This window comes from Bufo gargarizans, chromosome 6, assembly GCF_014858855.1.
Source record: "Bufo gargarizans isolate SCDJY-AF-19 chromosome 6, ASM1485885v1, whole genome shotgun sequence".
Classification (NCBI taxonomy): Eukaryota; Metazoa; Chordata; class Amphibia; order Anura; family Bufonidae; genus Bufo; species Bufo gargarizans.
This window is the reverse complement of record NC_058085.1, coordinates 272,566,780-272,594,108: the sequence shown is the minus strand read 5'-3', so window position 1 is coordinate 272,594,108 and position 27,329 is coordinate 272,566,780. Positions and strand designations below refer to the sequence as shown.

At 42.6% G+C, this 27,329-nt stretch overlaps 1 protein-coding gene across 1 annotated transcript in view; it reads right to left on the bottom strand.

The window, feature by feature from the left end:
- LOC122942141 (tolloid-like protein 2) overlaps positions 1-27,329 on the bottom strand; it is a 58,315-nt gene that overhangs the window by 14,841 nt on the left and 16,145 nt on the right. Inside the window, exons 4-11 of the mRNA XM_044299638.1 lie at positions 27,121-27,238; positions 26,010-26,188; positions 21,912-22,017; positions 8,232-8,353; positions 7,869-7,984; positions 5,764-5,866; positions 2,287-2,403; positions 795-940 (exon numbers count right to left, since the gene is read on the bottom strand). Coding sequence (XP_044155573.1) covers positions 795-940; positions 2,287-2,403; positions 5,764-5,866; positions 7,869-7,984; positions 8,232-8,353; positions 21,912-22,017; positions 26,010-26,188; positions 27,121-27,238 — 1,007 coding nt within the window. The remainder of the gene's footprint in view (positions 1-794; positions 941-2,286; positions 2,404-5,763; positions 5,867-7,868; positions 7,985-8,231; positions 8,354-21,911; positions 22,018-26,009; positions 26,189-27,120; positions 27,239-27,329) is intronic.

The following is a 27,329-nucleotide window of genomic DNA, read 5'->3' as shown; positions in this document are numbered from 1 at the left end:
ACATCCGCAATACCCAGTCCCCATAGCTCTGTGCGCTTTTATTGTGTCCATTTTTTTTATAGATATGTAAATTAATTAACCTTAGACGAGGCCAGCGTTCTCTGACTGAGCCCAGTCACGCCCACTGTGAAGGAGAGCAGCACCGCCCCGCATGCTCCGAATCTCCTCCTTGCTCCCTGACGTCACAAAGCTAGAGCGCCGTAATCTCACGATGTGCGAGCTAGTGCATGCGCAGTTCGTTCCGTGAGGCTGATTCCAGCACAGGGAAGGAGCACTATGCCGACACTGCGCATGCGCTAGCTTGCGCATTGCGAGATTGCGGTGCTCTAGCTTTGCGACGCCGAGGAGCAAAGAGGAGATTTGGAGGATGCGCTCCTTCACAGTGGGCGTGGCTGGGCTCAGAGAACGCTGGACTCCTCTCTGAAGCAAGGAGGAGACAGGACTCATCTTTGCCTCCTTTGCATAGCTATAAAATATTTATATTTATTTTATTTTTTTAACACAATAAACAGCACAGAGAGCTATGGGGACTGGCTATTGCTGACGTGATAGCGGCCATCTAGCAGCCCATGTCCTCAGCTCTATACCCCAAATCCCAGTGACAGGTTCCCTTTAAGTAAATGGTGCAATTAACACTACAGAGAAACTAGCTGCATGCACCATTCTTTAAAAAAAATATATAAATAAAAAAAAATAACTGCGCACCCAGACACTAACTGGACGTCCAGGTAAGTCTGTGTTCTGCAGACAAAAATCAGAACGGCCATCTGAACTCGGCCTAAGAAGTGTCTTACCTCAAACGTTTGGAAAGAAAGGCCAACCACAAATCCTTCTGAGACTGTAATTTTCCATTCACATTGTCTGTCAGGTCGATAATCATCTGGATAGTTAGGAGACTGAATCTGACCAATATCCTTTTTTATGTGGCCTCCACATTTAGCTAGAAGATGAAATGAAGTAGGCTATAATCACAAGACGTACATCTGGTCCTGCTTGATGACCTGATCCAAACTTGTGAACTGTTTTATTATAGTCACAGCCGGTAACAGAAATAAACGTTACATAGCTTACCATCTAACGTACAAGATTTAAAGGGATGGTCTGTCCCCAGGTCACCCCTTTAATATTAGAGACGCTACAGGGATCAGACAATTGACGCAGGTCTGTAGACTGAACATGCGCCCTGCGGTGGCCGCACATGGTAAATTAGTGCTATTAGTAAATTAGTGTTACTAACTATTAGTGGCCCTCGGCTCCAATTAATGGAGGGGAGGATGCACCCATCTATGAGGGCCATGTCCTAACGGGGCATATGGCTGGGATTCTTCCTAGTAGAACGGTTTCTTTAAAGGTGCTGCCCAGGTTCTTGGACTTTAACTGTAAACTTCAGCCTGGGGGAGTTAGAATCACTCACCAGTGCCCCACCATTTTGCTCTGGCTTCCTTCAGCAGTCTTCCGGTTCCCATCCTGTAGTGCACTGTTGCAGCCAATGACTCAGTGGTACGGCACTAGTGTGTCACATGCCACTTGAGGACAAGTCACTGCTGAGGTTAGTCATTAGCAGCAGTGGCATACAAGACCTCGTCCATCCAGAAGTTTATAGGGCGGGGAACGGAAGACTGCTGAACTAAGCCAGGGAGCTGGAACGGAGCCGGTGAGTGTCATCTTTTCAAGCTGTGGTGGACAGTTCAGGCTACTTTGCTGGATCCGGCAGGGTTCAGCAAAAACGCTTCAGTTACTGATCATACAACCATCTGCATCCGTTCTGAATGGATTTGGTTGTATTATCTTTAACATACCCAAGACGGATCAGTCATGAACTCCATTGAAAGTCAATGGAGGACGGATCTCTTTTCTATTGTGGCAGACAAGACTGATCCGTCCTGACACAATGCAAGTCATTGGGAACAGATCCATTTTCTCTGACACATTTTTGTCAGGCGGACAACAAAAAGCTGCAGGCAGCGTTCTGGTGTCCGCCTCCAGAGCGGAATGGAGACTGAACAGAGGTAAACTGATACATTCTGAGCGGATCCTTTTCCATTCAGAATGCATTAGGGCAAAACCGATCCGTTTTGGACCTCTTGTGAGAGCCCTGAATGGATCTCACAAATAGAAAGCCAAAACGCCAGTGTGAAAGTAGCCTAAAAAGTTAACTAGACAACCCCTTCAAGATCTTTTTTTCGTCTGTGGACGGTCCGTGCAGGAGTAAATAGTCACAATCGTGAATATTATTACAACTTGTATTTTTTGCAGTAAACACAAACACACTTGAAAGGCACAAACCTTCATAAAGAGCATGGAATCCTTTACCCAGGATATTACTGCTACTTCTAAATTCAATCCATAGCCTGCTATCAGAGGATTCTATTGGTTCTGGTATACGATCCCCACATAATCTACCTAGTGTAAAAAAAGTAGCAGTTAACACATTAGCTTACTATATATTAGCTAGTTATGGATTCCTAAGGGTGCTGCCACACCTCCAGGTTTTTTATGCAGTTTTTAAAGCCAAAACCAGGAGTGGATTGAAAAAAAAAAAAAAAATTTGAGAAATCGTATCTGCCCTTAACATTTTCTCTACGGTTATGATCCACACCCGATTTTGGCTTCCAAAATTGCATCACTGACTGCACCCACAGTACAACTGGCTTAGTTGCCCATAGCAGCCAATCAGATTCCATCTTTCATTTTCCAAAGGAGCTGTAAAAAATCAAAGGTGGAATCTTATTGATTTCTATGGGCAACTAAGTCAGCTCTACTTTACGTCAGTTTGATAAATCTCCCCCTAAGGGCTCATGCACACGAACGTAATTCATCTCCGCTTCCGTTCCGTTTTTTTGTGGCCCGTATGCAGAACCATTCACTTAAATTGATCCACAAAAACAACGGAAGGTACTCCCGTGTGCATTCCGTTTCTGTTCCACAAAAAAGTAGTGCATGTCCTATTATTGGCCGCAAATCACGGTCCGAGGCGCCATTCAAGTCAATGGGCCCGCAAAAAATACGGAATGCACACGGAACACATCTGTATGTCATCCGTATTTTGCGGATCCACACTGTAGAAATGCTGTGCCCAACCCATATTGCTCATGTGTTTGGTGATTAATAAGTTACTGATCCGCAAAACATCTCACACGGATCACATACGGAAACCATATGGATATGTTTGGTGGAATAACGAAACAGAAGAGGACTTAAATCAGATAAAAAAAAAAAAAAAAATCAAATATGGTACAACGGATCAGTGAAAAACGGACCGCAAAGCAACAATGGTTGTGTGCATGAGCCCTAAGTCTTCATTAGCTGAAATAGGTAGCAATGAAGAACTATGCAATAAATATAGATCTCTTATTTCGTGAATGTATTTTTATACTTACGATCAGTGTTCGCTAACCGGTGGCTTGGTACTCACACGTGGCTTTCAGGTCCCCTGCCTGGGGCTCCCAATTTTTGGCGGCTAATATAATATTGTGTGCTAGTAGCACCAGGGATGTCTTGAGCATTATTACAACTTGGTACCAAAGTCACAACTATATCTGTATTCTGGTTTCAGTGTAGAAATGATATTTTTGGTATAACAAAATGTAATATTTTTTTTCTACCTTTTAATATTTAACATATAGCGCAACACTAACCATCGTATCGGAAAGTGGATTTCCACCTTCAAAGGGCTCTACACAGTGCATTTAACATATGATGTGAACCTTTCTACTATGTTCCCATAGATTATTTTATATTTAAAATACCTGAGCCACAAAATCCACCCGCATGTTACATAGTCAGGCGTCAAAATCATGCCCCCTGTACCATAGCCAATGACATCACAATGCAGCTGTTCCTATCCTATAGCGGGCAGCACGACTGTCTCCTGAAGGCAGAATATACTGTGGACAAGCTCTTTAATACTTTGGTTGGCTGATTGATCTACGCAGTAGAGAAGAAACCAATGAAATCTCCCTCAAGGACCCTCACAGTCGGACCACCAAGTCAAATTACCTTCGCAGCATGAGTGAATGATCTTTAAAATCAGACTTTTACCTCTAACTTTATGGTGCTTTGGAGTTTGCTGTTCATATACTGCAGGCATGGCCAACCTGCGGCTCTCCAGCTGTTGTAAAACTACAATTCCCACCATGCCCTGCTGTAGGCTGATAGCTGTTGGCAGTCTGGGCATGCTGGGAGTTGTAGTTTTGTAACATCTGGAGAGCCTCAGGTTGGCCATCCCTGATATACTGTATAGGTGGATGGAAAATCCTCAGCCGGTTAAACATTTGACACACATAATCCGCATACTGAGTAAGGCCGTATGCACATGACCGTGGTGAGTTTTGTGGTCCGCAAATCACGGATCCGCAAAACACGGATGGCGTTCCGCACTTTGTGGAACGGCACGGACAGCCTTTACATATAACTGCCTATTCTTGTCCGCAAAGTGCGGACAAGAGTAGGACTTTTTTTTTTTTTTTGCGGGGCCACGGAACGGAGCAACGGATGCGGACAGCACACGAAGTGCTGTCCGCATCTTTTGCGGCCCCATAGAAGTGGATGGGTTCGTATCAGAGCCGCCAAAACGGCGGCTCGGATGCGGAGCAATTAACAGCCGTGTGCATGAGGCCTAATCAGTATGGAAACTGAACCTGCCACATGTGGATTTTCACAATGGATTTCACCCTTTGGATGCAGATTTTGCCGTGGATTTCGCTACAAATTCCATACGTTTTTTCCTGTCGTGTGTGAACGTACCGCAAAAGTCAAAACAATATCACGTAAAACCAGTTACAAGAATAGAAAAATGCTTCAATCTTGTTGCAAATACTCAATACTGATCGCACATTTATTTTTATTCTAATGTCCTACCTTTATTTTTATAAGAAATATTATATGATTTTTTTCCCCCACTTTTAAAGCTAAAAGAATTGTATTTCAATTATTACTGACTGATGAGGTGAATGTTGATGTATCTGTGGTGTACGCTGTGTATTACTTTATAAAATACAGTATGTCAGGCTAAGGGGCTCATTCACACAACCAAATTTGCATTTATTTCAACGGGTCCGCAAAAGATACAGACGGCACAATGTGTGCGGTCCGCATCCGTAGTTCCGTTCCACGGCCCCGCAAAAAAGATAGAGTTTGTCCAATTCTTGTCCACAGTTGCGGACCAGAATAGGCATTTACTATCATAGTGCCAGCCATGTGCGTTCCACAAAATGCGGAAGGCACGGCCCGGTATCTGTGTTTTGTGGATCTGCAATTTGCGAACCACAAAAAACACACACAGCCGTCTGAATGAGCCCCTAGGTCTCTTTCACACTCCATGTCCGTGATGACAGTGATAAGATGTCAGAGGTCCATATGTAAATAATCGGTGTCGCTGTTTTTTGCTCTCAGGGTATCATCCGTATATTCCAGTACACTGCTAGGCTGAAAATTAATTTCCAGAGCATATCCAAGCCAAGATGAGAGAAAACTATGGACCAAAAACCATGGATGATTTTCATGGACCCATAGACTATAATTTGCGTGAGGAATCCGTAATCATGGACACAAACAGGGCATGTTTCTGTGGTGTAAAAGCCACACAATAATGTCAATGGATACATGTTCTGTCCGTGGAGACCACGACTAGCACATGTCCATGAATTACTGGGTGAAAGTGGCCTAAAAAGTACATAGAGCTTTCTTGGAAGCAGCATGGCACACACAAAAATAAATAAAATCGCTATACAACGTAGAGGTATGTCTAGACAAGCAACCTACCTAATAAGGGCGCCTTCCTCCAATATCCATCTCTTATTTCAATATAGTCATACCAGCATAGTCGACTTTTAAAGAGGTCCATTTCTGTGAAATTCAGGACTATCTAGAACAACATATAATGAACACCAATAAGAAATAAAACATTAAGGGAGATTCATTAAACTGGCGTAAAAGGAAAACTAGCCATGTTGCCCATAGCAACCAGATTTTTCATTTTCCAAAGCAGCTGTGAAAAATGAAAGTTGAAATTTGATTGGTTGCTATGGGCAACTAAGCCAGCTTTCCTTTACATCAGTTTGATAATTCTCTCCATAGCTCTTTAACACACAAGTAAACAACTAACAGACAGAGGGAATTAAAGGGGTTTTCGGGGCTTTTGATATTGATAACCTATCCTCAGGATAGGTCATCGATATCAGATCGGCGGGGGTCCGACTGCAAGCACCCCTGCTGATCAGCTGTATGAGGAGAGGAGACTACGCGTGCAGCGCGCATGTGCCTTCTCTCTTCCCGTCCAGTGCTGCTCTCTCTAATCTCGTCTCCGATTACGTCGATCTGAACTTGATGACCTATGTAAAGATCCATTTAAGCCCCTTTTTTCTTAACATTCGGGTCATTGACTCTGTTGACGGTCCCCCCCCCCCCCCAAAAAAGAGCTCAAATGGATCTTTACATTACAATCTTTACAACCCCAGGGACTTAATATTGAATTTAACGTGAACAGTGTAGATAGGTAGAATAGTTCAGGTATTTATGTCTGACTCAGTATAAACATTGTTTTTATATGGTGTTGTCCCCATTGATATATCTAGGGTCAGTGGGGATGTCCGCTAATAATTTCCATACTGCAGGAGCTGCATTAGGTGTAAAGGACCTTGCGCCCGTCATGTGATCATCAGGTGACCTGATGACGCATGACACACGTGACCCGTGGTGTCACGTTGGATGGCGGCACGGTGACGTCATCGACATGCGCATTGCAAGCGGTCGGACACCAACTTGGTGAGAGCGAGCATGGGGGGTGATGTCGGATGACACAACATTGATCAGGTACACATTGCTAGTATAACGGGTCACAGATGGCCGGATTGATCTAGAGGCCGTTTTTAATTATACACATGTTGTGATTGGGCTGTGCCTTTTAGTGATTGGCTCCAACATGTAGAGGAGAGGTCACATAGATGTATTTATGTTTGCCAGTTTTTACTACTATTTGTATACTTGATAAAGTACGACGTTTCGGCTACGCAGTAGCCTTTGTTTGTGTGTGCACTTCATGGCTTCCAATAAACAAGATGCACCGGATATGCTGCTGTGATTTCTGCTATTTATTGCTGTTCCTTGGACTGCTGTGGATCTGCGGTCCCATCGCGACTGTTGCATTCCGGTTTTGGTCAAGAGGTCCGTTTGTGCTGCTCTACTACTTTGTTTATGCTATCCTCAGGATAGGTCATCAAAAGTAAAAGGCCGGACAACCCCTTTAACCAAAGCACCATATGTACAGCATATCCCAAATCAGTCAGATTAAGGGTGTAGGAAGGGGAGCAATGGTTGCTCTAGTTATTACTTTTCAGTCCCCTAACAGGACGAATATGTGTGACAGTCTAAAATTATAGTAGCTTTAAAAAGTCACAAGCGGTTGAATGCGCCTCTGTTTTCGCTGCCAACACCAGAGACAACTTATCATCGTTTACACCAGTTTTAGGTCAAAGCCAGAAATCTACGGAAGATTTTACTATTTAGGTGCACGGGCTGCCGAAGGATGCACCCAATTTAGGATGAGGCCTGCACCTGGTAATAAATTAGGTGCATCCTCCAGCAGCGCAAGGGATATCACAACCAACGCAGAAAGTGCTGGTCTTCTTAAACCTCCCCCCATTTGTTTCTCTGCTTTCAGAATACTTGTACTGTACATGGACTAAATTGTGACCTAGTCCAAACTGGCGGGGACCCTAGGGTAGAAGGTTCAGGGTCCAATCCTTGGTGTTGCTGAGAAGATGTCCCTCTTACCAAAACCTCCTCTGAGTTGTCTCCTGCCATGCTGTTGGAGATAGAAAGGCTTTAGCTGTCGCTTTAGGCTTTACGGTTATTACTTTAAAAAGTACCTTTTCTCCAGGTGTTACAGATATTCTCCATATGCAATGGGTGTAAGATGGGTAACCACTTGGATAACCAGGAGCAGAGAAATTGCCACTTGACTCCATTAAAGTTTCCCCACATGCTTAAAAAATTAAAATAAAATATTGCATTAAAGAACTGTTCCTGTAAAGAATGGAGAGTGACAACGTCTAATTGAAGTCTATAGCTTGTGCTCGTAGATATAATTATAAATATTACAGTATATTGCCAGATCTACAAAAAGAATGAGACTACTCACACACTACAAGTTCAGCACCATTGTCAGTTATTTAGATTATAGTTTAGATTATTCCAAAGTTACAAATTAAAAAACAAAAATCAGACATTACCTGGGCACTTATATAACTTCTTTGCCTGTGCTATATCTCCCCGGCTGAGCCGCATGCGCTGTCCAATATTCTGAATCTGGCTGAGAGGTTGTCGAGGACGAATTGTGTCAAAGTATAAACCCCTATTGACAGAAAGAAATATGTTGCAGAATATTTTCTGAATAAACGTTTATATTGTTGAAGTATTTTTTTTAATATTTCTTATTCCAGTCCAGGACACTTAGGCTTATTGCACACAACAGTATTTTGCTGTCCGCAAAAAAGGGATCCGCAAAAAATACGGATGACGTCCGTATGGATTCTTTTTTTGGATTTCGTTTGTGTGCATGAGGCCTTAAAGGGAGTCTGTCACTGTCTGTGTCTCCCTTGCAAATGCAATCAACTATTTCGAAATACCTAAAATGATTCCTTTAGTGCAAGGAGGACAGAACTATTGCTCCACCGACTGGACAGCGGAGACTGAATTTGAAAGGAGGGAGCATTGCATTCCATATTGCTATTTGTGGATTCACTGGGGCCGAGTGTGAGGGACTATTTCCTATCCAGGGGAGGAAGTGGTGAGCAAGGTGACTACAAGGCACTCCTGGGAGATGCAGGTGCTTGATGGTCACAGTGTAAGGAGCTGCTACCCAGCCACAGAAAGTAAAGCAACGAGAAAGGTGAATAAGATTGCAGAGAGTTGGAGCAACGGTGAAAACCATGGTGTGCATTGCTCCAGATATTTTTTTAATCCATGGGATAACCACTTTAACGACTATGTGCACCTTTGCAACCAATGCATGCATAATAGAAATGAAGCACTGTTGCAAATACCCTTGATGAGAAGTTTCCAGAGTCTCCATGGTAAAAGACTACAAACAACCCCTAGGTCAGCAAGAAAACAGATCAGATAGAAGAAATGACAACTACAGGATCAGACTACCTACAGGGCTTGTTTGCAGTCTATACCAAAGAGCTCACATAAAAAGACACAAATAGTCTCGAATAAAAATTAAAAAATTGTACTATTTGAAAAGTTGCCATATTTGTATTTCAGATATACTGGAGCAATAAAAATTATTTGCACTTAAAAAAAGGTGTTATCACAATCCCTCCCCTTTTCTAAAACGCACATACCCACCCATCCCCTGGTTGAACTTGATGGACTTCTGTCTTTTATTAACCTTACTAACTATAAGGCCCCTTTCACACGAGCAAATTTTCCACGCAGGTGCATTGCGTGACGTGAATGCATAGCACCCGCACTGAATCCTGACCCATTCATTTCAATGGGTTTGTGTACATGAGCGTTTTTTTTTTTTTTTTCCACGCATCAGTTCTGCGTTGCGTGAAAAACGCAGAATGTTCTTTATGCCTTATTCACACGGCCATTGTTTTGGACCGCATCCGAGCCGCAGTTTTTGCGGCTCAGATGTGGACCCATTCTCTTCAATGGGGCCGCAAAAGATGCGGACAGCACTCCGCGTGCTGTCCGCATCCGTTGCCCCGAAGAAGAAAAAAATAACCCGCAAAACACACCACGGTCGTGTGCATGTAGCCTTATTCTGCGTTTTTCATGCAGTGAATTGGGCTTCAGTGAAAAATGCATTGTATCCGGAAGCACATGCGGATGCAACGTGTTTTTCACTGATGGTTGCAAGAGATGTTTATAAACAAACAGGTTTTTTAACCACTTAAGGACCACAGGTTTATACCCCCCTAGTGACCAGGCCCTTTTTTACAAATCGGCACTCCACAACTTTAGCGGTTTATTGCTCGGTCATGCAACTTACCACCCAAATTAATTTTACCTCCTTTTCTTCTCACTAATAGAGCTTTCAGTTGGTGGTATTTCATTGCTGCTGACATTTTTACTTTTTTGGTTATTAATCGAAATTTAACGATTTTTTTGCAAAAAAATGACATTTTTCACTTTCAGTTGTAAAATTTTGCAAAAAAAACGACATCCATATATAAATTTTTCGCTAAATTTATTGTTCTACATGTCTTTGATTTAAAAAAAATGTTTGGGTAAAAAAAAGATGGTTTGGGTAAAAGTTATAGCGTTTACAAACTATGGTACAAAAATGTGAATTTCCGCTTTTTGAAGCAGCTCTGACTTTCTGAGCACCTGTCATGTTTCCTGAGGTTCTACAATGCCCAGACAGTACAAACACCCCACAAATGACCCCATTTCGGAAAGTAGACACCCTAAGGTATTCGCTGATGGGCATAGTGAGTTCATAGAACTTTTAATTTTTTGTCACAAGTTAGCGGAAAATCATGATTTATTTTTTATTTTTATTTTTTTCTTACAAAGTCTCATATTCCACTAACTTGTGACAAAAAATAAAAACTTCCATGAACTCACTATGCCTATCACGAAATACCTTGGGGTGTCTTCTTTCCAAAATGGGGTCACTTGTGGGGTAGTTATACTGCCCTGGCATTCTAGGGGCCCTAATGTGTGGTTAGTAGTTTGAAATCAAAATGTGTAAAAAATGGCCTGTGAAATCCGAAAGGTGCACTTTGGAATATGTGCCCCTTTGCCCACCTTGGCTGCAAAAAAGTGTCACACATGTGGTATCGCCGTACTCAGGAGAAGTTGGGGAATGTGTTTTGGGGTGTCATTTTACATATACCCATGCTGGGTGAGAGAAATATCTTGGCAAAAGACAACTTTTCCCATTTTTTTATACACAGTTGGCATTTGACCAAGATATTTATATCACCCAGCATGGGTATATGTAAAATGACACCCCAAAACACATTGCCCAACTTCTCCTGAGTACGTCGATACCAGATGTGTGACACTTTTTTGCAGCCTAGGTGGGCAAAGGGGCCCACATTCCAAAGAGCACCTTTAGGATTTCACCGGCCATTTTTTACAGATTTTGATTTCAAACTACTTCGCACACATTAGGGCCCCTAAATTGCCAGGGCAGTATAACTACCCCACAAGTGACCCCATTTTGGAAAGAAGACACCCCAAGGTATTCCGTGAGGGGCATGGCGAGTTCCTGGAATTTTTTATTTTTTGTCACAAGTTAGTGGAATATGAGACTTTGTAAAGAAAAAAATAAAATAAAAAATCATCATTTTCCGCTAACTTGTGACAAAAAATAAAAAATTCTAGGAACTCGCCATGCCCCTCACGGAATACCTTGGGGTGTCTTCTTTCCAAAATGGGGTCACTTGTGGGGTAGTTATACTGCCCTGGCATTCTAGGGGCCCTAATGTGTGGTAATTTGTTTGAAATCAAAATGTGTAAAAAAGGACCTGTGAAATCCGAAAGGTGCACTTTGGAATATGTGCCCCTTTGCCCACCTAGGCTGCAAAAAAGTGTCACACATGTGGTATCGCTGTACTCAGGAGAAGTTGGGGAATGTGTTTTGGGGTGTCATTTTACATATACCCATGCTGGGTGAGAGAAATATCTTGGCAAAAGACAACTTTTCCCATTTTTTTATACAAACTTGGCATCTGACCAAGATATTTTTCTCACCCAGCATGGGTATATGTAAAATGACACCCCAAAACACATTCCCTAACTTCTCCTGAGTACGGCGATACCACATGTGTGACACTTTTTTGCAGCCTAGATGCGCAAAGCGGCCCAAATTCCTTTTAGGAGGGCATTTTTAGACATTTGGATCCCAGACTTCTCACGCTTTCGGGCCCCTAACATGCCAGGGCAGTATAAATACCCCACATGTGACCCCATTTTGGAAAGAAGACACCCTAAGGTATTCCGTGAGGGGCATGGCGAGTTCCTAGAATTTTTATTTTTTTGGCACAAGTTAGCGGAAATTGATTTTTTTTGTATTTTGTCACAAAGTCTCCCTTTCCGCTAACTTTGGACAAAAATTTCAATCTTTCATGGACTAAATATGCCCCTCACGGAATACCTTGGGGTGTCTTCGTTCCGGAATGGGGTCACATGTGGGGTACTTATACTGCCCTGGCATTTTAGGGGCCCTAAAGCGTCAGAAGAAGTCTGGAATATAAGTCTAAAAAAATTTACGCATTTGGATTCCGTGAGGGGTATGGTGAGTTCATGTGAGATTTTATTTTTTGACACAAGTTAGTGGAAATATGAGACTTTGTAAGAAAAAACCAAAACAAACAAAAAATGTCCGCTAACTTGTGCCCAAAAAAATGTCTAAATGGAGCCTTACAGGGGGTGATCAATGACAGGGGGGTGATCAGGGAATCTATATGGGGTGATCACCCCCCTGTAAGGCTCCATTCAGACGTCCGTATGATTTTTACGGATCCACTGATACATGGATCGGATCCGCAAAACACATGCGGACGTCTGGATGGAGCCTTACAAGGGGGTGATCAATGACAGAGGGGTGATCACCCAAATAGACTCCCTGATCACCCCCCTGTAAGGCTCCATTCAGACGTCCGTATGATTTTTTACGGATCCACGGATACATGGATCGGATCCGCAAAACACATGCGGACGTCTGAATGGAGCCTTCCAGGGGGGTGATCAATGACAGAGGGGTGATCACCCATATAGACTCCCTGATCACCTCCGTCATTGATCACCCCCCTGTAAGGCTCCATTCAGACGTCCGTATGATTTTTTACGGATCCACGGATACATGGATCGGATCCGCAAAACACATGCGGACGTCTGAATGGAGCCTTACAGGGGGGTGATCAATGACTGAGGTGATCAGGGAGTCTATATGGGGTGATCACCCCCCCCGTCACTGATCACCCCCCTGTAAGGCTCCATTCAGACGTCCGTATGTGTTTTGCGGATCCGATCCATGTATCCGTGGATCCGTAAAAATCATACGGACGTCTGAATGGAGCCTTACAGGGGGGTGATCAATGACAGGGAGGTGATCAATGACAGGGGGTGATCAGGAAGTCTATATGGGTGATCACCCCTCTGTCATTCATCACCCCCTGTAAGGCTCCATTCAGACGTCCGCATGTGTTTTGCGGATCCGATCCATGTATCAGTGGATCCGTAAAAATCATACGGACGTCTGAATGGAGCATTACAGGGGGGTGATCAATGACAGGGAAGTGATCAGGAAGTCTATATGCGTGATCACCCCCTTGTCATTGATCACCCCCCTGTAAGGCTCCATTCAGACGTCCGTATGCGTTTTGCGGATCCGATCCATGTATCCGTGGATCCGTAAAAATCATACGGACCTCTGAATGGAGCCTGACAGGGGGGTGATCAATGACAGGGGGGTGATCAATGACAGGGGGGGGTGATTAGGGAGTCTATATGGGCTGATCAGTGGTTTATAAAGGGTTAATAAGTGACAGGGGGGGTGTAGTGTAGTGTAGTGGTGTTTGGTGCTACTTTAGTGAGCTACCTGAGTCCTCTGGTGGTCGATCCTAACAAAAGGGACCACCAGAGGACCAGGTAGCAGGTATATTAGACGCTGTTATCAAAACAGCGTCTAATATACCTGTTAGGGGTTAAAAAAAATCACATCTCCAGCCTGCCAGCGAGCGATCGCCGCTGGCAGGCTGGAGATCCACTCGCTTACCTTCCGTTCCTGTGAACGCGCACGCCTGCGTGCGTTCACAGGAAATCTCTGCTCACGCGAGATGACGCCTATTGGCGTTAGTGTGACCTGGGAGAGCCGCCGCGATGACGCCTTTCGGCGTTAGCGTGGCGGCAAGCGGTTAACACGCGCATAAAAAAAGCATCAAAACGCATTGCACCTGCGTGGAAACTGAACGCAATCGCAGAGAAAACTGACTGAACTTGCTTGCAAAAAGGTAAGAGTTTCACTGACCGCACCCTGAACTCATCCAGAGCCAATTCTTCACGCTCGTGTGAAAAAGGCCTAAGAAAAGACTAGTCCCCGACCACCAGATGGACAGAAAACAGTTGAGCGGCCTGATGCTAACCTGTAAACAGCACAGCTTACTGCGCTAGGCCGTTTCTGTAGCTCCCGTGCACTGCAATGGCAGCTACGGAAAGAGGGGAGTGCTGGCCTGCTCAGCTCTTTCCCGGCCACCTGGGGCCAGGGCATAGTCTCATCTCGCCTTAATGACATTAAATGATACAACCCCTTTAATCACCTGAGCAAAGCACACTGAAATAAACTCCTAAAACTCAATAGGACACCATATAGACATGCATTCCACTGACAACTACAAAAGTGTTACAATATAAGGTGTTGCCATTTACACAAGCATAGGTTCTACAAAGCCTCCAGCAAGCAGTCACATAGCACGAATAGCGCGTGTGCTGTGAGATAACCATTTCAAAATAAAATAAAAATTCATTCAAAACTTTTAAATACAAAAAAGGTAAAATGTATTAATGTCTCCCTATTACAATTTTTGGCCCCCAAAAAAAAAAAAAAAAAAAGTCACAGCCCTGTCTTGCAACTTTTTAAATACCCGAGTACCTAAACTTGGGCGTACGTGGCATTACTAAGTGGCACTCAATGCTGGTGTAAATGACTGAAATCTACTCCAGTCAGGAGTCTTCAATATAGACACACCGACCAGCAGAGGTTTAGAGTAGGACCTGCCTGACTGAGACCAACTTGGCAAGGGTAGGTGGGCACAGATGGGTTTTGAAATATAATATATTGGCTGAGAGTCTAAAATTTGGTGTTTTTGCCCACAAACGTAAAGGCTCTGTGCCAATGCTGCGGACTGCAAATTGCGACCGTGGGGCAGCCGCATGCGGATTGCGGACCCATTCACTTGAATGGGGCCCGCAATCCGCATCAGATGGTCTGCACCACAAAAAAAGTAGTGCATGCACTACTTTTTTGCGGTGCAGAGGCACAGTTCGAAAAACCACAGAAGCACTCCGTAGTGCTTCCGTGGGGTTACGATCCGCGCTTCCGCACCGCTTCTCCAGATTTGCACACGGCTGGTGACCCGTGTATTGCGGAACCGCCGTATGCGGTCCACAGCACGGGCCCCCTTACGTTCGTGTGAATGAGCCCTTTTATCAGAATGAGGGCTTGGTCCATATACTATGTTTGCATCTAGTGCATTATTTTATGTGAATTTTCTTTTATAAGTGTAGCCATGTACATCCGCATACTCTGCTATCACATCGTGTAAGATGTTTGGTCTTTTTTTCTGTGATTTTAGCAGAGGATGTGCCTAATCTATGACTAGGCCTGAGCCTCATCATAAAGCGAATCCTCAAACAGTTCAGGAGAAATCAAAGATCGGTGTAAGACACTGGTCTCTGATAAATTACCTCTAATCTCTCCCTCTCTTCAACAACTGGGTGTTTCTAGGTGGCGGTGGGGGGCGTGTGGTGATCCCTACAAACTCTGACATTAACCAATCAGATGACCACCAGACTGTTAAGCGAGAAACCCCATTTAAAACTGAGCATTTTAACATGCATTAGTTAATTTCTTCATAAACATTCAGGAAGAACAATGCAGAAAAAAAAAATTAAAAGCTCTTGAATTGTTATACAATAAGAAATGCAAAGCATTTACTAAAAACATGTCTGGAGAGGTGATAGAACCTCTTTAAAGGGGGAAATTTACAAACGGATATAGAATTATCACGTTAAATCACTTACTGCATCAGTGGCAGCTCGGAGTACCTACAAAATTGACTGCATTTTTATCCTATTCCTTCAAATAGCGTCTACCTGCATACAATGGCTCATTCATGGTCAAGTCTGACATACTTGTCATTCCTGGAGATGATTCTTTTATCTCCAAAGGCTCTTTTCAAGTTATAGGAAGATTAATATCTTTCATTCTTAGAAGCTGTTCAATTGACGGCTGATGAATTGCTAATTCCTAAAGACGTACGTAACGAAAACTGGACTTGCAACGCTAGGTAAACTCTTTGTTCAACTAAAAACCCATTTACCAGGAATTGAACTTTTGGAACCCCCATCTCCTTGGAGATTAGAAAGATTAGAGAGTTTTGCTAATTTATTAAAAATAAAATCAAAAAAGTGCAGAGACTCTACAAGATCATAAAAGGAGCAGAAGAGAATGTCTTTCTACATAACGCAATGTTTATAAGATATCCAGCTGAGAGAACGCTGTTATTTTCCATTGGGATTTTGGAACTGGATCTTTTTTCCCCCCCTCAAAGCATTCAATTTCACCCTCTTTAACTACCAGCTTTCCCTAATGCTTCATTTCCAGCTAGCTCCAAACCAGTTAGATATGGAAATTATTTCCATTATCTTGAAAGTGCCTTTGCTTGCAGTACTGAGAACTCATCGCTTCTCGGTTGGAAAAGGATTATCATGGAAGCTTTAAGCAAAAGTTAGAAATTTTGTACACAAGTATCCTTAATAGTAATACTCAAAGTACTACAAAGGCACTGACATGTTTAAGAGGTAACTTTTTGGAGTGGCTGCAATTGTACTTTTACAATATTTGATTAGTTGGTTCAGTGGTACCCCCATACAATTTCCATGGGTGAAGAATCAAGACATCCCCCATACACATAAGATGGTTGGCTGGTCCCGGCGAAATCAATCAGTTCAGCCAATGTTCAGATAATGTATATGGGCACCTTGCAGCTACCAGCAAGGCAAAAAAGACCAGCCCAGGCTAAAAGCAGCTTAAATTAAAGAAACTATAACTCCCAGCATGCAAACATGTTCGGCCAACTCCCATAGAAGTGAATGGAACACTCAGGGAGTTGTAGAACACCTGGAGTGCCGGAGGTTGCTGATCCCTCACCCATCAGATTGATGAGGGTCCAACACCAGCACCATCACTGATCAGCTGTTTCGGGTTGCTGCATTGCTAGAAACTATACTGTGTACAGTACTGGAGGCAGACAACGGCATACAGCAGCTAATCCTCCATTTAAGTGAATGAAAGCGGAGCTTCAGTAAGCATGCTCTGGAAACTACACAGTGTATGGAGCCTCCTGGGTTTCCTGATCTGTGGTGGTACTGGATGACAGACCCCCACCGATCTGACAAACTATTCTGAAGTTAGGTCATCAATATAGTAGCCTGGAGAACCCCTTTTGCTGCATTGATGGACCGTGGCGTACATAAAGTAGTAAGGACCCCATAGCAAGGATCAAACCAGGCCCCCACACAGGACAAAGGTTTCCTCCTAAACCTCTTTCGGTGACCCTTGGGCCATTTTTTCCACTGCCTCATTTGCTAAAAGTTGTTTCTTTAGAGGGTAGAGTCCTGACCAAGTTTTCACCCTCAGTAGAAGAGGAGATTATACCAACTGGGCCCCCTATTGCCCTGGGCCCCATAGCAGTCACAGTCTGCCGCTATGGTAGTTACGCCCCTGGTAATAGATAAATGTCTTGAATTCATGTACAAATCATTTTTGGTGGATTCACGGTTTACTGACAAAATGCTTGTATATACAGAAAAAAAATAAAAAATTGTGACTGAGCCACAAGCATGAAATAAACCAGACAGAAATGACTACGAAGCAACTGTGCCATTAGCTTATATATCTAACAAGAGGCCTTTGTATGTCTATAGTTTACAGGTCATTACTCCAGGAAAACGAGTAGGATGAATTATGTTATTTTTTCTTACACCATAAAGCTTGTAAATATTCCTTAAGTACACTACCAGGTGGTCACATATCACATTTACCAGTGGCACCAGGACAGCTATAGTTTACAATATGTACTTGTGTAACAGTAATGCAATGCCAACAACCATAATGAACAAACTTCTTTTAAAAAGGTCATAAGAACATCTGAGATTAAGAATTTATTATGGGGCTTTGGGAGGAATTCTTCATAAAAAAAGTCACCAGATAGAAGCCTTATGTCAACTTAAGTTAGTTTGTTGCAATTGATAGACGGATAGCGGATTTTGTGCTTCTGCATTCATTTTCTAAATACATTCAACCTGCCTACAGCTGCCCCTTGGGATCAGTTTACAGTTTCCGCTTCTATATTTGTGGTCATTTAACAATTGACCCCAGCATGAGGCAAATCTATGTTAGTTTACACTTACACGCTACACAGCTGTGTTTCCATAGCCTAGGAAGCATATCCTCCATTTAACCAAGGCAAAAGGGGGAATTCTGGACTACTTGTCTTGTATGTTTCATTTGGGGTAAATTTTGGCCTTCGCTCTGCCATACAAAAGGATCTCCATATCTTCTAGAATATATTCCCTGCATTGATAAAATGCATTTCGACAAAGAAACCCCAAAAAAATGCTAAAGTCCACAAGGAGTCGTATCTTCATGATTCACACCTGATTTTGACTTCCAAAGCTGCATTTAAAAAAAAACTAAATGTGTGCCCCAATTTACAAGTACTGTATATTCTCTGGTCCAGACAAGTATTAAAACATGGGTTGAGATGGATACAGAACATTTTTCTAAACTCTGCAACAAGGTTAGGGCACATTGTGACAATATCTTTACCAGACACTGATTTAAAAGGGAAATTGGTTGGGTTGCACTCTGTCCAGTCTGTGAGGTGCTCTAGTGGAGTGGATATAATCCAGATAAAACAATAGTAAGAGATACCACCACACACTCAGGGTTAACATGCAAGTAAAGAGCCATATGGCTCTAACTCTAATTGCCACATCTATATAGGCGTTGACCTATATTTTCCAATACCTTTTACATATCGGTTTCCATTCTGTATAGCCATGTGCCTGCCTTATATAATATAACCTTTTGCTCCTAACTAACGAATTTCTGTTCCGTTTTTTTATTAGTGACTTATGTGATCAAGGTCTGAATTGACTGAAACGTCAAGATTCGGAGTCACAAAAATAGGCATTCTTCCATATTTACCTACAGTACAGACCAAAAGTTTGGACACACCTTCTCAAAGAGTTTTCTTTATTTTCATGACTATGAAAATTGTAGATTCACACTGAAGGCATCAAAACTATGAATTAACATGTGGAATTATATACATAACAAAAAAGTGTGAAACAACTGAAAATATGTCATATTCTAGGTTCTTCAAAGTAGCCACCTTTTGCTTTGATTACTGCTTTGCACACTCTTGGCATTCTCTTGATGAGCTTCAAGAGGTAGTCACTTCACAGGTGTGCCCTGTCAGGTTTAATAAGTGGGATTTTTTGCCTTATAAATGGGGTTGGGACCATCAGTTGCGTTGTGGAGAAGTCAGGTGGATACACTGCTGATAGTCCTACTGAATAGACTGTTAGAATTTGTATTATGGCAGAAAAAAGCAGCTAAGTAAAGAAAACGAGTGGCCATCATTACTTTAAGAAATGAAGGTCAGTCAGTCCGAAAAATTGGGAAAACTTTGAAAGTGTCCTCAAGTACAGTCACAAAAACCATCAAGCGCTACAAAGAAACTGGCTCACATGCCGACCGCCGCAGGAAAGGAAGACCAAGAGTCACCTCTGCTGCGGAGGATAAGTTCATCTGAGTCACCAGCCTCAGAAATCGCAGGTTAACAGCAGCTCAGATTAGAGACCAGGTCAATGCCACACAGAGTTCTAGCAGCAGACATCTCTAGAACAACTGTTAAGAGGAGACTGTGAATCAGGCCTTCATGGTAGAATATCTGCTAGGAAACCACTGCTAAGGACAGGCAACAAGCAGAAGAGACTTGTTTGGGCTAAAGAACGCAAGGAATGGACATTAGACCAGTGGAAATCTGTGCTTTGGTCTGATGAGTCCAAATTTGAGATCTTTGGTTCCAACCAACGTGTCTTTGTGCGACGCAGAAAAGGTGAACGGATGGACTCTACATGCCTGGTTCCCACCTTGAAGCATGGAGGAGGTGTGATGGTGTGGGGTGCTTTGCTGGTGACACTATTGGGGATTTATTCAAAATTGAAGGCATACTGAACCAGCATGGCTACCACAGCATCTTGCAGCGGCATGCTATTCCATCTAGTTTGCGTTTAGTTGGACCATCATTTATTTTTCAACAGGACAATGACCCCAAACACCTCCAGGCTGTGTAAGGGCTATTTGACCATGAAGAAGAGTGATGGGGTGCTGCGCCAGATGACCTGGCCTCCACAGTCACCGGACCTGAACCCAATCGAGATTGTTTGGGGTGAGCTGGACCGCAGAGTGAAGGCAAAAGGGCCAAGTGCCAAGCATCTCTGGGAACTCCTTCAAGACTGTTGGAAGACCATTTCAGGTGACTACCTCTTGAAGCTCATCAAGAGAATGCCAAGAGTGTGCAAAGCAGTAATCAAAGCAAAAAGGTGGCTACTTTGTAGAACCTAGAATATGACATTTTCAGTTGTTTCACACTTTTTTTGTTATGTATATAATTTCACATGTGTTAATTCGTAGTTTTGATTCCTTCAGTGTGAATCTACAATTTTCATAGTCCTGAAAATAAAGAAAACTCTTTGAAAAAAAAAAGGTGTGTCCAAACTTTTGGTCTGTACTGTATGTATTTATTGAAGGATATGTCACTGATTTAATACAGAGTTTCTTGAAACCGTGACCAATTCAGGCAAACCGTTCAAGGGAAGGTAAGAAACTTTGTATTTTCTCTGATTAGCTATATTACAGTTCTCCTTCTAGCCACATTCTTCCTTCCTTCTCCTTAGACTTCAAGTTTATCTCTGTTTCTTTAAATAAGCCTTTTTTTGCCTTTTCTTTCTCACTGTAGCGCACTCCTCCTCCGTCTTCTATTGGAAGTATGAAATCTGTTCCTGTCAGTGATCCAACAGCTGTCTTGTTTCTCAAGATTGATTTAGCAAAGAATGTTAGTTTATGAGGGAGAGAAATTTTTCTCCAATACGATATATTACAAAATTTCTTATATTCCACTTTTCTTCTGATTTATGCAAAGTTTGTTATTTCAACCATGACCAATTAAAGCCCATTTCTATCTAATAAAGACCCGTGTATGACTACAGGTAATCCAGATCTTCCACTCATCTTCCTATACCAGGGCTCACCACTCTAGATTTCCTTTAGCTGGCCCTCCACATGCAGAACCAACATGAAAAGTATATGATGATCATTGTTAAAATGAATTGCAATCCATTTGATCTCCTGAACCATGCAGGTTCATTAATGTTAGTTCTGCAGATAGAGACAGCTAAACTAGCTTCCCTGTATGGATACAGAGCAACATCACAGATATCAAATTTACTGAATCCTTAGTAAGCTGGCAGACAACTGGGGTGTTGGAAGAGAAGAGCAATACTGACTGCAGTGAAACCTGAACTGTTATATTATGGATGGGAAAGGACAGTATGTGAAGTGCAAAATAAATAAAAACCCTTAGATGTAATACAAATGCACTTAAAACATTATTGCACATTACACATTCAATACATAAAAACAGCTGAGGCACTTAAAAGGGCACCATTTAGCAGATTTGTACCTATGAAACTGTCCGACCTGTTGCATGTGCACTTGGCAGCTGAAGGCATCTGTGTTGGTCCCATGTTCACATATGCCTGCGTTTCTGAAACAATTAAATGCAAATGAGCCTCTAGAAGCAACAGGGGCATTGCCACAACTTCTAGAGGCCTCAGCACTTTGACTGGTCCAGGCAGTGAAAACACCACCATGCCTTGCCCTGTCAAAATGCAGAGGGTGCAGCAGAGAGCTGAGCCTCTAGGGGTAACTGCAACACCGCCAATGCCCCTAGAGAATAATTTAGCTGTCAAGCGCACATGCAACAGGTGAGTCAGTTTCATAGGTACAAATCTGCTGACAGATGCCTTTTAACAGGGCAATCAGAAAAATAACAAATTCTATGAAGAACTTAAGAGACATAACCTTAGATTCCAACCTTGAGAATGTGTTCCGGGCATAATGCATGATACTGTCAAAATCATATGTCTCTCCCAAAGAATTCACTTCTCCTGGTTCCATCTTAAGGAAGTTGTATTCCTGACCTATATGAAAAAATAAAAAAAAATATATAGTTCTGCCATATGAAACGAATAAACTCCCAGCAATCTGCAACCTTCGGCACTCCAGCTGTTGTGAAACCACAACTCCCAGCGTGTCCTCTTGCTCGGCTTTTCTTGAAATTCCCACAGAAGTGAATGAAACATGCTGGGAGTTGTAGTTTCCCCAACAGCGGCAGTGTGGGAAGTTGCTGTCCCCTGCCCAAAACTGTATGACGACATTACTTTGATAGGTCTCCACAAAATAATGAGCAAGTACCACACATTTCTGATAGATCATAATGACCGGAGGCTTCATGCATAGGACCATATTTCTCATTTTGTACAGAGTGGCCCAAGAAAAAAATAAGTAGCCCACCTCCAATATCTCCAAATCAAACTGCCTAATAGTAAATCCGTCCTAGTTGTCCTTAGCAACCAGAGCTCAACTATCATTTTTTCAGATCCCTGTAGGAACTGAAAGCTGAGCTCTGATTAGTTGCTCATAGCAACCAAGACTGATTTATTATTCAGTTTGATAAAAGTGGCCTATGGTGTCAGAAAGATGGTGTCCTCCCTGGAACAGCAAATGAGGATTGTGGAAGACAGTGTGTGAAGCAAATCAATTAAGGAAACGCAAGAGACTTTTGCCAAAAAGTAACCAGGGAAAAAAAAAAACAAACAAAAAAAAAAAAAAAACATCAGCTAAAAGCGTTGTATTCAGAGTCTTGTTAGAAAATTGCATCAAACTGGCTCTGCTGCAAATGAAGAAACCAAGGCCTCCATCAAGCAGGACAGCTGAAGTTGTGCATGAAATTCAGTGGCAGATTGCAAATAAACCTGAACGAATTAGTCAGTTTTTCCGATTACTAGATAGAGCAATACAGCCCTACGCATGTCTAGCCCTTGGAAGTTCTCTTCTCCTTCCGTTTTTGGATTTTAACAAAAATGATGGGACAATAATTTCCTCTTGCCTGTGGAAATTTGATACAACTTTAACTTTAGGAAGAAATAAATTATCTAATCTGAAAACAATCCTGTCTGAAAACACCATATAGAAGGGTTCCACTATTTTTAGAGCTTGAATTTCGCTTACTCTACGCGCTCAGGTAATTGCCACCAAAAATAAGGTCTTCAGTGACATACCTCAGAGAGGCTTCTGAGAAGGGTTCAAAGGGAGCATTTATCAGTCCTGATAGCACTAGATTGGAGGTCCCAGGGGAAAACCGTAGATCTTAGGAATGGTCTTAACCGGTCTGCCTCTTTCAAAAAACTGATAACCCATGGGTGGTCCGCAATTTATAAAAAAAAAATATATATCAAACAGCACTTAATACTGATGTGTACCCTTAATGTATTCGGACGTAATCCCTCAAATCCTGTTTGCAGGAATCCTAAAACTGCTTGAACAGTAAATTTCTGAGAAGAGACCGTAGCTTGAACACACCAACTACAGAAACTCCTCCAAAACTTGAGTATATTTTGGAAGTCACCTCTTTCCTGCTGGCCATCATGGTGTCAATGGCATCCGATAATCCCCTAGACCTCAATATCACCCTTTAGGTTTTATGCTGCCAGATGTAACCTTTCTACTTTGGGATGACAAATAGGATCCTGTGACAACAGATCTCGTTTCCAGGGAAGAATCCTGGGCTCTGAACTGACAGGTCCTTCAGCAAGGGAAACCATGGCTTTTTTGGCCACAGAGGAACTATCAAAATAACATGGGCCCTGTCTAGCCAGATCTTTTTTAGTACCCTGGGAATTAGCTGAAGAGGGGGGGGGGGGAGGCATATGCCAGTTGAAAGTCCCACTTCTGTGACGGCACGTCCACACCTATGTTCCCGTCAAAGGGGTTCAGGGAACATAACTTTTCTAATTTGTGTTTGCTGCCGAGGCAAATAGATCTACTTGTGGGGTCCCCCATAATTCTGTGAACAGAAGAAAAAACGTTTTTCTAGGCTCTATTCTATTGATCTTAGTGAAGTTCTGCTTAAGAAGTCCGCCTTTGTGTTTAGGAATCCTTTTAGGTGTATAGCTGACAGGGATCTTAAGTGAACTTCCGCCCAAGAATTTTTTTTTTCTGTTCAGAGCTAAGCTTCTTGTTCCTCCTTGACGATTTAGGTAGGCAACTACTGTTATGTTGTCTGCTCTTACTTCAATGTCCTTTCCTTTTATGTAATGAGACAATGCCTTTATTGCTTCCCAGACAGCAGCCAACTCTCTGATTTGAAGAGAGGGGTCTCTGACTGTCAGACCATTGTCCTTGGAAAGAGATGAGAGTAGTGCGCTCCTATCCCCAAAGGCTTGCACCCATCATAACTAGCAGATGTTTGGGATTCCAGGGAACCCCTCTCAGGTTCTGGATTTTTCCACAACTGCAGGGACTGATTTACTAGTAGGGGAATTTGAACTACCCCCTCTAACGATTCCTGACTTCTGTTCCAACACACTAATATCCCACTGTTGTAGTATCAGTGTGGAACTGTGCCCATTTTACTGCCGGGATGCACGAAGTCAAAGAACAGAGTAGCTTCATAGCCTCCCTGATTGTGCATACAGCTTGATTTTGAAATCTCGAGACCTTTTCGCTCATCGCCATCACCTTCTGAGTTGGAAGAAATGTTTCTTGAAGCGTAGAATCTAGACTGGCCTCTAAAAAGATTAAATTATGAGATGGGCAAGTATTAGATTTTTTCCAGCATCAGACAGGTTGAATAATAAAGGGTCTGACAAGTTATGAACAAATTATTTTCCAGTGTTTGTTTTTAGCCGCCTACAATTAATAGATTGTCCAAGTAGGGAATGATTAGGCTGTTCCGCCTTCTTAAGTGAGCCACCACCTCTAGCATTACTTTGGTAAACACCATCGGGGTGGAGGCGATTCCAAAGGGAAGTACTTGGAACTGATGTAGTAGATTAGTGGTACATTTTTTGATGAGTTTTTTACTATATGTATCAGGCAATTTTACTGAACATATAACACACTTTAGTTTTTGGACTAGACTTCGCTTTCTGAGCCCCATCCTTATCACTCTGCATACATACAGGAAGAGGGGAAGACAGAGGTACAAGGGGTTAGCATTAACAACATAACCAGCATTCCCCCCCCAAAAAGACTTACTTACAATAGTAGGGCCCTGTGAGGTCTCCACCTGACCAGTACCTAGCTCAGACATGTTTGTCTGCACTACCTCTGATCCCCTTAAAATACTCTTACCTGTAGACCTCAAAACAGCGGGCGACCTCTGCCATGATCTTGCGCGCCAATTGTGCGTTTCACAGACCGGAAGTACTTCCTGGAACGCACGTGAACCGCATCCGACTTCCAGTGGCATCATCGCGAGTGCCGAAGGTATCGGATCGCGGTGAGCTTACAATACAACCGTAGGGACTCCCTGAGTATCCGGTCACACATTGACCTCCACGCCCGACATGCAGAGCGGGAGGTAAGGATAAGGGATCTTGAAGGGCTCACCAGCACCTCAATAGCCAACTAAGGCATGGGTGCTGCCTGCTTCCCTCATGCGTATAAGGCATTCCATTTTCTTCTATCCACCACCTCTGCCTGCCTTAAAACAGAAACAAGCTCATAGCAATTGCCATGAGGATGATCCATCTCCCACCTGGAGGGACAGGAAGACACTGAGGAGGAGCCGGAGGAGGGTCAAATTTATTCTTCCTGTCCCTACCTGGTTGGAGGCGGGTTATCTCATGGTATGCAGTCACGGATGAAAGGGAAAATATGGGATGCAAGCGGAAGGCATCAATTGTTTGCAGATCAAATATGGACACTGCTGTGTGCATGAAGCCTTACAGAGAATTTTCACACCCTTCAAGTTCTTGGTGCTGCAATTATGTCAGGTTGTATGGCCCAACACTTGGCAGCCAAGCAACAGTTGCTCTTAGATACTTCCATTTCATGTGAAACCTGCATTTCCTGTAGGGAGGACAAGTACACAGACAAGGATGCTCAGAATATTCTGATGTTCACTCACCTTGCTGTATGTTTTCTCTTACAATTGTCACATGTTCATCCCTGTCTGGACGAGTATGTTCATGCCAAAATCCAATCACATGTCCCAGTTCGTGGACCACAATGCCAAACTTATCACAGTTCTTTCCTATGGATATAGCCTGAGGACCTCCTCCTCGTCGACCTACATATGAACAGCAGCTTAAAAAATTTTAAACAGTTATAAATAATTTTCTACATTTTGTGTATCATCATCATTGTATGCCTTGTTTTCTAACCGACCTAGTTTTCTATTCTATATTATTAACTACCGTACATACAAATGTCAGCAAAATATCATATTAATTCAGCAGTGAACAATGAGTAACCTTAGGACAGGTCATCAATATCAGATTGGTGGGGGGTCCAACTCCTGAAGCCACTATATATATATATGTGGCTTCTTTAGCTTCAGCAATGTGGACTATTTTAGACTAGCGTGTCCACTGTGGGGAAACGCACACAACTTCCCATTATGGACAATGCTCCTGTGACATGAGCGCAGGGCACTAGAATGATTCATAATGCTGTGCGTTTCTGCCTGACCTCGCTGTAATGTTTAGTACTGATGGTATTATGTGAATACAAATCATTGCAGTGGAGATCGGGCACAGATACACAGCATTATAAAATAGTTAAAATGCTCTGAGTTCATGTTACAGAAGTCCCGCTTCCACATGCAGGGTGGTTTCCGAGGTGGACATGCCCGTCTGAAACTGGCCTAATGATTTAACTATTCCTTTGTTCTGAATAGAAGAAAATATCAGTGTCAACTTCTGAGAAGCATGGAGTCAATTTTTCAAAAATGTACGTTGCTGCAGAAAAGTAAAAATAATTATAATTACCAAACTGACTATTGCTCTATCTTTTGCTTTGTATTTCTGCTCAGTTCACAAATTCATACAGCTGGCAGTATGCGTCAGGAAAAAAAACATTATCCTGATGTAGACTGGACCGTATCCATGGAATTCCATTTGACAGATATCCATCAGAAAATGTATAGTTGCCATAATGTTTTATTCCTATTTGACTGTTCACAGGCATCATGGCTTAAAGTTACAAACAGTGAGGAGCACAATAACCCTTATACTTACCCACATGTTCTGTAAGTAAAGACGATATAACTTTCTTCATCAGTTCTTTCTATAAATGTAACACAGGTATATCTTTCCCAGTGTCTCATAGCTTGTTTAAATATTGCTCTTTGGTGGCCTATAAAATAAAATGATTAGAAATGAGATATTAGAGTATAAAACTATATAAGAAAAAAAATAAAAATAACAGATAACCCCTTCAACAGGGA